The sequence below is a fragment of the Apis cerana genome, linkage group LG11 (genome assembly GCF_029169275.1).
Source record: "Apis cerana isolate GH-2021 linkage group LG11, AcerK_1.0, whole genome shotgun sequence".
In the NCBI taxonomy this organism is placed as follows: domain Eukaryota; kingdom Metazoa; phylum Arthropoda; class Insecta; order Hymenoptera; family Apidae; genus Apis; species Apis cerana.
Window position 1 is genome coordinate 2,263,617 of NC_083862.1, and position 16,015 is coordinate 2,279,631.

Genomic DNA, 16,015 nt, shown 5'->3' on the forward strand with positions numbered 1-16,015 from the left:
TCAATCATTGACCGTTACGTTCGTGAAAATATTTTACAATAACATTCTATTTTTTAAAACTTTTATAATTTTTTTTTATTTAAAAAAGATAAGTTAGTAGTTTATATTTTTTATATAAATTATTATAATGTAAAATTAATCAAAATTAAATTTTAAAATCGGTTACATTTTAAGAAAAAGTAAAATAACATTTTGATATATTGCGATATAATGATATAATAAATCAAATTTTTGAGTATATATATATATATACATATATAATATTAAAAATTAAACATAGTACGATTATATATATATATAATTGTATATAAAATTATATATAAAATGTATAAAATTTCATCAGAGATATATTTGAATTCTTATTCTAAACATGTATCCGGAAGTCACGTGTTTGATTTCCTCGATACTATATTTGTTTCCATCTTTATATTCAAATTTAAAACAATATTTGCAATTATAATTCGTTCCATATTAAACTTATATGTTTATTGAAATTATTTCGCTCATTATTCAATGAAGATATTTTATTTATAGTAAAAAATTAATATTTCTTATTCTTTTTCATATACATAAATTTTTTTCTATTTTTATACATGTAAATTTATACATATAAATACATAATATTAAATTTACAATAATTTGTTTAACAATAATTTATCTTACAAATGGCATATGTAAAGAGTATAAAATTGCAACATATAAATTTTCAAACTACAAAATTTATAAATTAACCTTAAAATAATTTCAAGTTTTTGTTCATAATTTATCATAAAATATCATTATTTTTACGTATATATGTTATTTAATTTTATATTATTTATATTATTATTATTATATTATTTTGTTATTAAATTTTATATTATTTTTTTATATTTTATAATATTGTTATGCAATAAAAATAAATGTCTTATAACAACATTAAAATTCCTTAATTAGCAATTATATATTAATATGTAAATATGAAGCTACAAAAATTCTTAGAATTTTATTTATATTTTCTGTTGTTTTTAAGTCAATATTATTACGATTATCACTTGATTTGTGCCAAACAATTGGGAAAGGATACGGTATCAAATGAAGGATAGGAGTATCTGAAACAGATATTTTATAAGAAAAAAATACTATATATATATATATATATATATATATACAGAGATTAATATTTACCACGATGTAAAAAAGGAATATGGTCATCCTCAATATAGGCTTCTACAGAATATGGTTGAAAGTACGTTTGCGTAGGTTGTCCATAAGAGTATGATTCAAACTTTCTTAAAGAAGCTAATTTAGTTTCAGCATTTATTAATATAGAATACCATTTTTCTGTATTGCTAAAGTAATTATAAAATGTTGGATCTGGTGCACCTATTAAATCTAACAAAACTAGTAAATCCTATAAAAAAAAAATGAAAATAAATATTTATAAAAGTTTTTATATGTTTATTAATACTTACTAATTTATCTAATTCAGAAATATTTTCTCCATTTTTAAAAATAGTATAATTATTGTGCCAAATTTTAGCTAAATGCTTTGCACCATAAATAGAATCTTTTGGACCCCATTCTTTAAATGCTTCTTCACCATCAAAAAATATAAACATTAAACTGATATCATTCTGAAAACAAAAAAGAATGATTATAAAAATTTAAATAAAAATTATCAATAAAATCTCACTTACATTTTTTATAGATTCTAAATAATTCTTCATAACTTTAGCTAAATTAATCATTTGAGCACATGGTACTGCACTATCTGTAGCACCAATAAAATTCCGTTCTTTAGTATACTTTGAGTCATAATGGCAAGCCAATGCCAAATATCTTTTTGCATTGGGATTTAACTTTGCAATTATATTTTTGAATTCTAAAGGTCCAAAAATTGGAGTATCATCTTTAAAACTATCAATTTCCACAGTCCAATTAAGATCTTCCAATGACTTCTTAATATACTTTATAGAAAAACAAAGTTTATTTTATCAATAAATAGTTTCCTTTTAGAATTACATCATATTTATATATAAATTTTGTATTAGATTAGAATTACTAAAATCATAATTAAAATCAATTCTATTATATATTATAAATATAATTTAAAAATATTACTGAATTATATTGTATTTTTATAATATTTCTGTTATTGACATTATTTCAACTTACATTTTTTACTTTTGTATGTTCTGGTGTTCCAACAATTCTCACAATGCATATGTTATCTAAAATTTCATTTAAATGACTAACATTTGACAGATTTGACAATTTTATTATTTGATTCCTTGATAACTCGGTCGTCTTGTGATTGTACTGGAATCATTTCATGACTGTAACTGATGTATTTTAACGATAATCAATGAAATGTATTGCGAAAGATGTTTTTTAGAGATGAATAGCAAAAGTGAAAGGATTAAATAAAAATGAACAAACAATAAAAATATTCAGATTACGCGTGTTACATACCTTTTCATTTTGAAAACTTTTTTGTGTTACAATATTTGAGTCGATTACTAAAATACTGATAGAAATTAAAAAAAATTGTGAAACAAAGTTCATCTTCTTCTTATACCGTTACAAAGTTATACTGAACTGACAATGAATGCCGCGAAGTAGCCATTGTAGATGTTAAATTCGCGTCGCCATTTTGAAACTCTACATGACTAATAGAGTTCTTGAATTTTATTGGTTAATTGTGCCAATTCGATAAAATTTTAAAATTTTTCTTATTTAATATGTTCAAATATATTTTGAAATTTGTATTTTATAGAAAGATATAAATGAAAATGAGACCGGTTTAATTTTAAAAACCATTGTTTCTAAGATAAAGAATAGGATTAAATAGAAATTTGACAGGTAAATAAAAGAAAATGACATACGTTTATAACGTATCAAATATATTAAACAACTTTTAATGATACGTTGCACCTTTTATTCAGGGTTAGAACTCTTTATAGTATTTGTTTTTAGAAACAATGAACGATTCCGAATGTACATGAACAAACAGTTATACTTATACTATTATTTTTTTAGTTCATTTATCTAAGTTTCACAATATAATTATAACAATTGTAAAAAATAGTATTTGGAATAAATCTAATTTAATTTATTTACTTATAAGAAATATGTATAAAGTAATTGGAATATTTTTATTACTTCTTAATACCATACGTAAAGATACCGGAACAACAAATTTTACATATAGTTATTGAGAAAAAAAAGATCTATATATATGTTAGAAAGTCTAATGAATCGATGATGCGAATTTTATTATGAAATATGATATTTGTGAATGATAAAATGCACCTATTTTATATTTTCTGTTTAAATTGATCTGTATATCTAATTAATATTTTTTTTGCACCATATTGCCGAATTTTTTTTATGATTGAAATTTCTATTAAAACATAAATAAAAATTTCAATATTCATTTAACACATTTTCTCCTCGATTTATTAACTCTTACTTTTAGTTACCGATTTCTCTTTATTCATAATTATTCTGCTTATAATAATTTACAATTTTTTTTATTAAAATTCAAATATAGATTATTTAAAAATACAATTTACAATAAAAAAAAAGGTAACTGAAAGTAAGGCACTTTAAGAATTGACGGTTAACCTCTAAAGTCATATAGTACTTTCAGAAATTCGACATCGAGATACTGTTATTAATTATACGATTAAACGTCGAACGATAAATCGTTTCTCATTCCCCTGAGAAAGATCATATAGCCAATTTTATATATAGTCAAATATATCTCTCCCACGCTCAAAATGTAATTATTATTATTACTATTATCATTACTATTATTATTGTCCTAGCGTGATCAGCACGTACAAAGAGTAAGTAGTACAAATATTAGATTTTAGATAGAAAAAAATAATATTATATATAATCATCTCAGTTCTAAGTACGCGGACTGTTTTTGAGCAACTCTCTTTTTCGCGAGTCCCATGCGAGCGATCACATACCAAAACAGACACCTGCTGAAAGAGAAAACTGAAAGAGATGGAAGATCGTGGGACCCAGACGGATATATATGCACCAGAACGTCCGTAACGTGGCGTTTAAAGTAAGTGATAAATTATGTCTAGGGTGGGACCCAAGGTCGTCCTTCTCTGCTTTTTCTGTTTCTTCCTTCGTGCAGGTACGATTTGGAATTTACGATCGACCTCCAGGAATCCTCATTTTTTGTTCGTTTCATTTTTTTTCTTTTTTTTTTTTATTATTCCCTATGGGAATCATCGTTTGCCAGGTATATTTAATGTTTTATTCAATCATTATGAGCACGTTTCAGAATACTCCGCGCTCTAAACTCTTTCCTCCATTGATAGAGATGATACAGATCTTCTTCAGTAGTTGTAGGGTCCATATTGCGATCCGTGATAATAAGGTCCTGGATACGCCGCCGGTGCCGGATAACCAGCATAAGCGTATTGTTGCTTTTGAGGATATACTAAAAGTATAAAAAAAAAAAAATAAATAATAATATTAATTTGATTGTCATGCAGATGATGATTTTTAAATGTAATTATACAAGATATTAGGTAATTATTTAAAAAATATTTTAGCATCAATGGACAAATTGCAATTTTTAAGAATTTTTAAATGAAGCGCTTAGACAGAATTTAAGGAAATAAATAAATATATGTGATAATGTATTTTCATTTGATACTTGAAATATAAAATTTATGAATTCTGACATATAGATAAATAACAACGTTACAGTTTGTTTTAAATATTTTTAAATTTTTCAATAATTCTATTCAATATATAAATTTCAAAATATATTCTGTAATTTTTTGTATATAAAAAACTGTATTATCGAGTATATTATCGAGAAACTTCGAATTATTTAATATGAAAAGATTATAATATATTAAGAGCTATTTTTGAGAGTATTATTAGATAGTTCTAATCATTTAAGATAAACAAATATAAAATTCAATTTCAATTGATTAGTTACATTCGTTTTGAAGAAAATTGTTTTTCAATTGCTTTCACTATAACATTTCCGATCTTTTTATAATCGTAATTATTCAATTTCGAATTTTTAATATTTTAAATCTATCCGATAATTACAAACAAGTTTCACTAATAACTTTCTCTTCTATAAATATTGTTATTTATTATTTGATTCGACAGCAAAAAATGATAAAATTAACATATTTTTTTTTTTATACTAAATAATCACACTACTACAAATATGATATTTTCCTTTGTAAGATAAAGCATGTTGTTGATTATTCATCTTCGTGAGTATCGATGTAAATTGGATTCTGTTGTGATGTAGCTTTACATGAATTCTGCTAATGCAGAAATTACAGACTATTGATAAATATTATCGGTACATTCGATATAACATATTCGAGATATCGTTTTAAGATAAATAGAAATCAGTAAAGTATATTGCAATGTAATAAGTTGTAATAAAATTATTAAAAATATATTGATTTTTATTTGAATTTATTTCAAACGATATATTGATATATATTTTTCAAAGAATTTTTATATATATTATAAACATCAAAATTATAATTATCTTTAAGCGATTGAAAATTGAATTAAATAAAATTTATTTTTTATTTGTATTTTATCGATGCATAATTATAATTAGTATTTAATCTCATATTTTGTATTTTTCTTTATCAGAATTTATCCATATACATTTATTGTTAAATTACTATTATTTGGCTTTATATCTATATTGGAATATTAAACTTTTTTTTTGCCATTTTAACACATTCATTAACACAAATAAAAAATAATAATTTTACTAAAAAAACTAACTAAAAAAAATATATCTGTGATTCTAATAAAAATAAATAAATTGTGTTTTTTTTTAAAATTATTGTATTTCTTCCTCAATTATTTTTATTTATGATATTATTCATTGAATTTTATGATATATTGTTTATCGAATGATATTTGATATTGATATTTATATATAATACATAATACATTATATATAATACAAGCATCAATAAGATCAAATAAGTATCAATAACTAAGCAACAAGCGTCAGAGGATCGAGCGTAAAATTAGGCAAGTGTGTCACTTTCCAAGGGGCTAATTAAAACACACCTGTAGATGTCTTATAGTTCTACATATTTTCTCCGGTTTCCAATATTTTAAACGAATTATCAAATTCATCATAAAAAAATTAGCAATTTATATAAAAAAAAAGTATGAATAAGTGAACTTTAAATTATTAAAAAAACTATTAAATCTAAGAAATTGATAATTCAAATGAGAAATTAAACTCATTTGTTTTTTAATTAAAAGTTTTAAAAATTAATACATAGGATAATATGGATAATATTTTCTTGGTGATACTGATTACCGATTTCTTTTTTTTTTATTAATAATGAAAAGAAAATTTAAAATAAGAATGAAATAAAATATCTCAAAGTACTTAAATCGATGATCGATCGAAATTGTTTTATGTAGAAAGTTTTCTCCAGGATCAGAGCGTGACAAAATTGCTTTAATCCACGATGGAAATAGACCGTGAGTAGATCGAGTAAGAGTTTCACGAAGACGAATATCGAACATTCTTCTTCTCACGATGCTGCTAATGCTTTACAATCGAATTTATTCTTGGAGCCATATTTTAATTAACAAATAACTCTAGTTGGGATTCTATCTAGTTATTTTATATACAACGTATAATTTTCGTAGAGGCCAATTTTTCTGATTAAAATGTTAAATAAGCGGGCAATAATTTCTCTCATTCCCTGTCAGTACTTTAATCTCTTTATAATTATCGATTAGTTTGGGACACATTTGTTAAATTTATAATTATTTAACATTTATACATTACTTTTGTACTTAATTATTAATGATTGTACTTAATGTAATGATCATTTGTTTGTTCTCGTGACAAGATCTATTTATAGGATCATATTCAATTATAATAATCGATCAACGATCTTATATAGTTGAACATTTAATATTGAATTTGTCAATATAGAAGCAACTGAAAATTAAATGCTCTTTTTTAATAAAATTTTCATGTTTCGCTTTAATTAACTTCCATATTATTTATTATTTTACGAAGATGCTAATAGATGTCACTCATGTCAACTATTGCATCAAGTTAAATTTAATTATGTTGAAGTTAATTTATCGAGAATACATTAGTTTTTTTTGAACGAATATTCTTTTCGATGTTATTATGGTATTTATTATATATTATATTCATCATGAATTCAATACTCTGGACCAATAATTCAATACACGTGTATATAAAAGATACGGAATTCAAGCCTTATTTCATCTCTGTCGATAATGATCATAGAAAATAAAAGTTAAATGAATAATTCTCTAATATACACTGCAAGAAGTGATTGAATATACATAATGAATAAATACTATATTTTTCTAAATATAAGTTAATTAATTTAATTAAAACGACAAAGTCATGATGTATGTTATAATTATCTTCATATTATTATATAGCGATATCTAATGAATTTTTCATTTATTGCTTCTATATTAACAATTTTTCTCGTTAAACTTTTAATATATTTTGAATCAATTTAAGTTAGTAGATTTTTTAAACCAAGAAATGTCATTTTCGTGAACCCAATAATCATGAATAAAAGTTAGTGGTACACAATGCTCGTACAGATCCTTTTTTTATGGTCAAAAATATTTTCACAAAAATATCTGTTCAATTAAAAAAAAAAAAGATATAAAAATAAAATTGCATATCAATAACTGAATTATCATTACGATATTTCATTTTGTTTGTTTATATTTCTTTAGAATTAAAAATGTTAATATTATATTCAATTTAGAAAAAAAATTTCATAATAATTAAATACTTGAACTTTTCTAATGTAATTTAGTTTTAATTTTAATTATAACATAAAACTAATTTTCTAACCTCAAAATTTATGTTATTTTTTAGGTTATTTAAAACTCTGAAAATCTAGACAAGAGATAATTTGTACATAAATTATAATAATTGTAAATAAATTAAAATATTAAAATATATATAATAATTATTAAAATATTTAAAATAATAATCTAATTAAATATTTAAACTTTAGATTTATTTTAATTGGATTTTAAAAAATTATATATTTAATTTCTTGCAAGCAAAAATAATTATTTCTTTCATTGGTTAAATATGAATTTAAATTTGAAAAAATTTCAAGAAATCAAAATTCGTTAAAATTTTTTGTCAGAATAAATATAGTAAATATTTTTTAACTACAAAATCGATTTTATTAAAATTCCATTTTTACTACTTTGAAAGAAAACATTTTTTGAAACATCACAAAGATTGATTTCAACAATGTAGTTCGATTTGAAAATTTAGTGAAATAATAATAATGCAATGATAATATTTTATTTATTTTTCTCTTTTTTTGAAACTATGAACCAATTATTATTTGTGAATTATCTATATCAAATCAATTATCTATTGAATAATTGCAAAATTTTTAGAATCTTTTGCAATCATAAAATATTTACCGTAATCCATAAAATATCGTAAAAATATCGTAAAAATTTCACATATGCACAATTTAAAATATATCTCCAAAGTTTCAAGTTAAAATTTCACAAAACTAAAAAATCAGGCCTTGACCCAGCTCTATCTCCTTGACCTCAAGAGGAATCCGCACGAGCCAATCGCGTTCGTTCGGCAAAAGCAAAAGGTGTTAAATATGTACCAGGCATGAGGTACTGCATGTTCATCGCCTCCTCGCGCATTCTCTCGCCCCTCAAGCAAATCGCCGCGGCACTAAACAAGATCGCGCTGACCAACGACCAACCGACGCCGACCCAAGCGACCACGTACGACCAGTCGTACGAGATTAGTGAGTTGTCCTTCAGAACCTAGAGCCGCATTCCAAAAAAAAAGAGGGGGAAAGTTAGTACGGCCGTTTCAGCGTTTGCGCGTCACCTGGCATGATGTATTGTATGTTCTGTGCCTGCTCGCGAGCATGCTCCCGCCGCAGGCAGGTTGCCGCGATCAGGAACAGCGTCATCGTGCCTAAACACGTAGCCACCCCCAGCCAGGCAAGATAAAACGACCAGCCGTACCACTGCACCGTGTTGTCTCTTAAAACCTGTAGGCAAATTTTTGAATGAACAATTACGTTTCTTCTTTCTCTGGAACCTTCCATCCTTCCATCCTTCTGGAATCATCGCCTTTAGTCCTAGGAATTTTTTAATGGTTTGTGTTTTTAACGAACATAATTAAAAAGAATGTAAGAAATTTTGCTGTTGAAAGCAAAGTGAATCAATATATATTTGAATGTTTTATTTTTATGATAACCAGTAGTCGAAAAATATTTGAAAAAAACAATAATTTTGATCATAAAATTTACTATTTTACTAATTTATTAAAATTTACTAATTTTACGATTTGATTATAAGAATTCAAGAATTTAAAAGACGGTTAATTTAAGCTAAAATAAAATAATATGAAAATTAAAAAAAATGCGTTTGAGCATTTATTTCTGTTTTTTAGTCATCGACAATTAAAAATTGATAAAAATATCTCTGGATTGTTTCTGCCAATGAACTAAAAAAAAACTAGATAAAATAATTAAAAAATAAATCCGCAAACGCAATTTTTTAGTTCTTGATTTTCGTTTTATTTTAGTTTGAAGAATCATATCTTAAATTTTGAACATCTATAACTGAAATACTATAATTTTCTGTAACATGATTATTAATAATATTTATAACATTTTTGTAATATACAATGAATATTTTATTATAGAAAATTGAAATTTATTTAAAAAAAATTAAAGATTTTCAAATATTTTTTTTTTAGAAAAAGAAATAAAAATTAAAAAGAATCGTTTTGATATGAATCTTTTAATTGATTTAAAATTGAAAATATAATATAATATTAATAAATATATAAATATATAATAAAATAATATTTAAAATATCGAGTTTTTGTACCTTATTTAGATAATGTATAGAAACGTATATAAAATATAAAAATAATATACGAATCTCGAATATTGTGTACATTCTATCATCAGATTTACATCAAGATTATTTAAATTCTCTCACTCTATGTTACATCAAGATTGTTCAAATCTTCATCGATAAAGATATAGAAATACATTCGTCCGATATCGAAAGCAACAAGTTACTTTCTATGTTACACAAGTCAGCGGTTGCAAGTGTTTATCTTGAAGCATACATTAATACACGCTAGAAAATTCACGAACTGATAGGAAATTACGAAACTGATTTTCATAAATGATTGGAAAATAATAATCTGTGCTACAAAGTGAAAATTAACTTTTACTGATATTGAATTATATCAAATATTGTACCACTTCCATTATGTAAAATAATAAAAAAATAATTTTCAAAGTAAATAGTACTTAAAAAAAAATCTTAATAAACATGGATCGAAAAATTAATATCTTCAAATTTATAAATAATATTTTTTTAAGCGAATAATATTCATTGTATTGTATTACAAAACAAGATAAAATACATGAAAAAATAAAAGAAAAATATTTAGATTTTCTATAATTAAGAAGAAAGAAATAATAATTCATAAGTTTTTAAAACAGATTATTCACTTAAAAGAAAAAATAGAACTTTAAAAAATATTTATATTTTTTAAGATTTTTTTCATTCATTTGATGTGGATTATCTATTTTAAATTTATGAAGACTTTTTTTATTATCTTCTATATAATTCTGTATAAAGCAATAAAAAAATGTCACTTACGTTGTTCCATTGTTGATAATACTCTTCTCCGACGATTTTCTCTTTCTCGTAATACTCCACTCCGTGCCAAAGACCCATTGCGCTAGCGCTTAATAGGCCTGTGTTATCAAATATAATATTATGAAACGAGAATGATTGTCTTTTTTCAAGGCTTGATTTGTCTTAACGATATTTTAATAATTGGAAAATTTTTTATGCAGTTATTAATCATAGAATGAATAGATAAAACACGCATTAAATGTATGAAGCCACTAACATGCTAGCAACATTAAAATTGCAGTGGCTGTGATATTTCCTGGTGACCTCTTCCAACAGCCTACCACTCCCGTCCAGAATGCCGTAAAAATTGCAACAAATCCCACTATAAACAGAGCTATCACAGATCTGCCCATGTCTGGAAATCAATAAAACATACTAATGAAATTTATTTATTTAAAACAGGAATGATGAACTTGATTTTTTTCTCAAGTCATACAAGCAGCTAACGCTCCCATTATATCAACAGATTGTCGAAAAATATAATTCTAGTGACATTCAGAATGACAAGAAGAAGGTATAATGTTTCGATTTATAATGTTTAATTTTAAGAATTAAATCGATATAATGGAGATAATTTTGCAAGTTAAAAAGTAGTGACTATGCTAATAGTTCATTAATTCTAAAAAAATATTGTATAGATATTTTATTTAGTTCGTTTTACATACGAAGTCGAGTCATTGCGTCGTCGGAAAAGCCTCTCGTTAGATTTTCTTCATCAGGGATGAAGTAATTAATGTTCATACAATGTGTCTCCACAGGACTTAGATAGGTTTGAACTGCAACAATGAATGAAAGCAAAATTACGTTAATCCAATGTTTAACTAACAGGGGCAACATGATTTTGCGAAATCCTCACTAAGTTGCGAAAATCGATGCAGTCTGTTTAAGGAAGTTTCACGGTTGTTGCCGATTAATTGGATAGTCATGGAAATTTGCCTTAGAAACATTCTAATTACGCACGTGTCTAATGGCCGATTGCAAAATAAAATTTCGAATTCTTTTACGTTTAAAATACGAGTTAAGAAATCGTTACAAACTTTTATATATCATGAAAATAATATTCAAATAATAAATAATCTATAATAACCTATTAATAGAAAAACTTTTATTGCAAGAAACATAATAATTTTTAATCATTCAGAATAATTCGATAGATAATTTGAATACTTGTCTTAATAATTTGAATCGATCGAAGAAATTTCTTAGCTAAAAGTGTCGAATTTTTTCGTAGCCCTGACATATTGTGCGCACGCGTATTGAAAAACACGTGACCCAGAATGCAATGCGCTATCACTGGCTATATAGTATATACGGTATGTGTATAAAGTGTACACATATATTCAAGTTGGTTGTCGCTCGTGTAACCTCTAGTTTATCTTTCATGGGCAACGGTACTCTTTGGCCATTCCAAATCTACGAAATACTACTTTCGAAAGGCATTTCACGTAGTGAAAAGAAAAAGTCATGCTCGTGTCTCGATGCTTTCACAGTTTCCTGTGTTTCTAAAAACGTCAAAGAAAAGTATAATGATATTAATTACGAATTATTAACCTTCTCCTTTAGCTTGTTTAAATATTCCCTTTTTTCTTTTGTACATGGTATATGTGTACATGTGCAGAAAGTTTTACAATCTTTTATTTATTTTATAGAAGTAATATACTATGATACTATGAAATTTTGCTACTAAACTTTCTAACAGAAATTATATGTATTGCATTTGCATTATTTAATATATAACAACAAAAATTATTTAGTTCTGTATATATATAAATAAAAATATATTTTTTTTCGTGCTATATGAAATCTTATATACATATACATAAGAATAATATAAAATTATATCATTTTGTTTAAGTACATTTATTTTTTTGAATAATTCTAGGAATTCAAAAAAAAATAAATATAAATTTTATTTAAAATTTTTAAATAGAAAAAAATATATGAAAAAAATTAAGATCATATTGAAATCAATTAATTTTTAAAAAATTTGAAAATGAATTTGAGTATTATATTATAATATGCTATATTTTTCTTTATATATTAATCTTATATCTTTATAATTAATAAATATATATTATGTTCATTCAGAAAATTAATTAAAAAATCAAGTCATCAGAAAAATATTTAAAAATTTTCCTTCTAGATTTTTTTCTTCTTAAAAAATTTTTTCTTAAATTTTAAATTTAATGGAATGAAAAAAAAATACTTAAGAATGAAAATGAAAACTTCTTTGACAGAAAAAATACAAGACATCTGCACGTAATTTGAAATCCTAATTAAGCTTTCAATATCTGTACTATTGAGGGATGTATCAAGTAAACTCGCATACCGTTTGAAATATTTGTAATTCAATCGGTGACGATCATTTCCTCGACCTTCTTCGAATCTAGTTTCGTCTAAATGAGGCGCCATGCCAAGATCATTGACTCGTGGTTAACTGTACACGCGTTAAGACACCTCGCCATTCAGGAAGAGTATCCTTGCTCAACATAGAACTTATTCTGCTTCCTTCTTTTTCTGTCGTTACGACATGGCAAGTTGTCGCGACAAGAAACACAGAAAAATATTCAAATAAAAGAAAAATCTTGACCAAAACCGGTCGTCGACTGGTTTCTTCAAATTTTTCACATGCATCCATGATGGTCGCCACGTATGCACGTGACCTCCATTTTATAAAATGGTATCGAAAATGAGAATATCCATGATTATTTTATTACAATATTAAATTTTGACAAATTTGAAGCTATATTTCATATTTTCATTGAAATATAATTCATAATAAATATTCTTAATAATTTCAAAGTAAAATCAATAATAAACAATAAAATAAACAATGAATATTTTTCAATTATTTTTAATTTGTATTAGATATTTATTTACTTTGTAAATACTTTGTAAATAAAAAAACATATAGAATACAATAATAATTTTCAGTATTAGATTGAAACATGTGAAATAATAATATATATAATATATATATAATAATAAATAATATTTAAAATAAATATTAAATAATTTTTAAGTAAATAATTTTAATAGATTAATAATAATAAAATTAAAAACAAATATAAAATAATATATAACAAAGTTATAGATATTATAAATTCATTATCCATCTATTATATATTTAGATATTACAAAATTCATATTTTTTAAATTTATTTAAAGTACATCAAAAAAATATTGATAATTGCAATATATCGATACTAAATCATGACTACTTTGTGATATTTTCGAAAAATCGATATATTATTGCCATTATTATATACGATCACGTACGCTAAATAAATCAAATACGATACCGGAAATAGAACGCCGGAAATGGAAGCAAACGGTATGTCTGCAAACCGATAAGGAACTGGCGGTCGAAGAACGGTACAAGACGGTTACACGTAATGTATCGATCGTTTCGATTGTTTTCCGCTCAAATGACGGGAACAACATCCACCGTTGTTCTCATTCCCCGAGAATTTCTCAGTATACTTTCTATTGTCTGTCATTTCATTCCTCCACGCATTCACGATTATAGTAGTGCTCGTTATCGCTTCGAACAAACAATAAAAATAGCATTTTGAATAAAAGTTTGCCGAAAGTTCTTTGATTCATCAAGAATTAAACGATTAAAGCACTCTTACTTTGAAAAATATAGGTTATGTTATATGTGATACATGAAACTTCCGTATAAACTGGAATTAACTCCGTTATACTGCGGTATACAGTTTAGAAATGCTTACGTTTCTCATCGTGAGAAAATGCGAACCTTTTTGAATAATGAATTCATAAAATATTCAAGTTTCAACTGGACGAAAGAATGAGTGAATGTATCATGTGTTGATAGACAAAGTGAATTAACAGTAGCTAATTATGCAACGTTACATTCTTTCGCTATTCACTATAGATTATATATAATAGATTGGTTAATATATTATAATATATATATAATATATATATATATAATAATATAATATATTATAATTCTATAAACATATAATTAATATATTATAATATATTATATTATTATATATATATATATATATTATATATATATTATAATATATTAATTATATGTTTATAGAATTTTAAATTTAAATTAGAAAATTTTATTAATATATTTAGAATATAAATATAATTTGATTCATCTTTGTTCTCAAGATATATAAGGTTAAGTGATATAAACAAAGAAATTATTCAAAATAGATATATCTTGTCATCATTCTGAACAAGTTTTTCTTATACATATAATTATTATTTGATCTTAATTTTTGAAACATAAAAATATATTCAATATTAAATATTATTGTATTTTTAAAATTTGAAATAGATTTAAATTAGATTAATAATAGGATAAATTTAGATTAGAATTAAATTGTTTTAATTGAATATATATTATTTTCTCTATTTTCTCTATTTTCTCTATTCTCTATCTCCAAGTAATTTAATTTAGATTAAATTTAGCATTTAATTTTGGATTGAAACTTAACTTAAACTTAAAATTAATTAGGTCAAACAAGAATTTTTAATAAAATCAAAAATGAAGAAAAAATTTAAATAAGAAAAATAAAATATAAAATATTGATTGCATGTAATTCAAGAAATATTTGAGTTTGATTATGCTAGGTATGAATATATAACTATAAATAATAAAGTGCAAGCCGGTAATAAGTGCCAGGTGCAGCACGTTGATTCAATCATGAGTACACGTGGCTCGCATAATATTATTTGTCATTGTTTCAAGGCTCTTGGAGCATGATGAATTTTCGTATTATATTTATATATTTGTATGACTGTATTGTAACATATTTATGTAATCATAATTACATTTTAATAATTCTATTCGACATTCTTGTTAAAATAAATCTTAAATTTTTAATCTTTTAATAATATAATAAAATTGCAAAGAATCCGAAACAAATAATTTTGAAAATATTTATATTAATATAATAATGTTAATTTTAATATATATAATAAACAATATATTTATCTTATTTATAGTACAAGTTAAATGAAGTTAAATTAAAAAATATTTATAATACAATTTAGAAAATAATTATGTTTCTATTATCATGATTTTAAAAACTTTTAATATCAAATAAAATATATTTTCCGATTATTAAGTCGAAAAATAATCGTAATAAGAAAAATGATCGTTTATTTGCATAGCAAAAACAATAATCCTAATTGCATGAAAATTGGGAAATACAATTTTTTATTGTAAAACTGATGCACTTGGCTCCCTTTTACGAACCTGGTTTCTTTATTATGCAAA

The 16,015-nt window shown here is 24.0% G+C and overlaps 2 protein-coding genes across 3 annotated transcripts in view; both read right to left on the reverse strand.

Annotated features, from left to right (window-relative positions):
* Window positions 1-509: 509 nt before the first annotated feature.
* Window positions 510-2,725, reverse strand: LOC107997160 (glutaminyl-peptide cyclotransferase). Its single transcript, XM_062081363.1, has 6 exons — window positions 2,455-2,725; window positions 2,158-2,301; window positions 1,680-1,949; window positions 1,455-1,616; window positions 1,168-1,393; window positions 510-1,091 (listed from the first exon to the last, which is right to left on the reverse strand). Exons 1-6 carry the CDS (start codon window positions 2,545-2,547, stop codon window positions 940-942), a joined length of 1,047 nt encoding a protein of 348 aa, XP_061937347.1. The 5' UTR covers window positions 2,548-2,725; the 3' UTR covers window positions 510-939.
* A 139-nt stretch (window positions 2,726-2,864) lies between these two features.
* Window positions 2,865-16,015, reverse strand: part of LOC107997226 (uncharacterized) — a 32,640-nt gene continuing 19,489 nt past the window's right edge. Inside the window, exons 3-7 of one of the 2 annotated variants that reach the window (XM_017055673.3) lie at window positions 11,415-11,525; window positions 10,967-11,104; window positions 10,711-10,808; window positions 8,676-8,841; window positions 2,865-4,447 (exon numbers count right to left, since the gene is read on the reverse strand). In XM_017055673.3, the coding sequence (XP_016911162.1) occupies window positions 4,344-4,447; window positions 8,676-8,841; window positions 10,711-10,808; window positions 10,967-11,104; window positions 11,415-11,525 (617 nt within the window). In that variant the 3' untranslated portion in view covers window positions 2,865-4,343. Of the gene's footprint in view, window positions 4,448-8,675; window positions 8,842-8,908; window positions 9,075-10,710; window positions 10,809-10,966; window positions 11,105-11,414; window positions 11,526-16,015 lie in introns of both variants that reach the window. The other variant, XM_017055674.3, reaches the window with a different exon arrangement.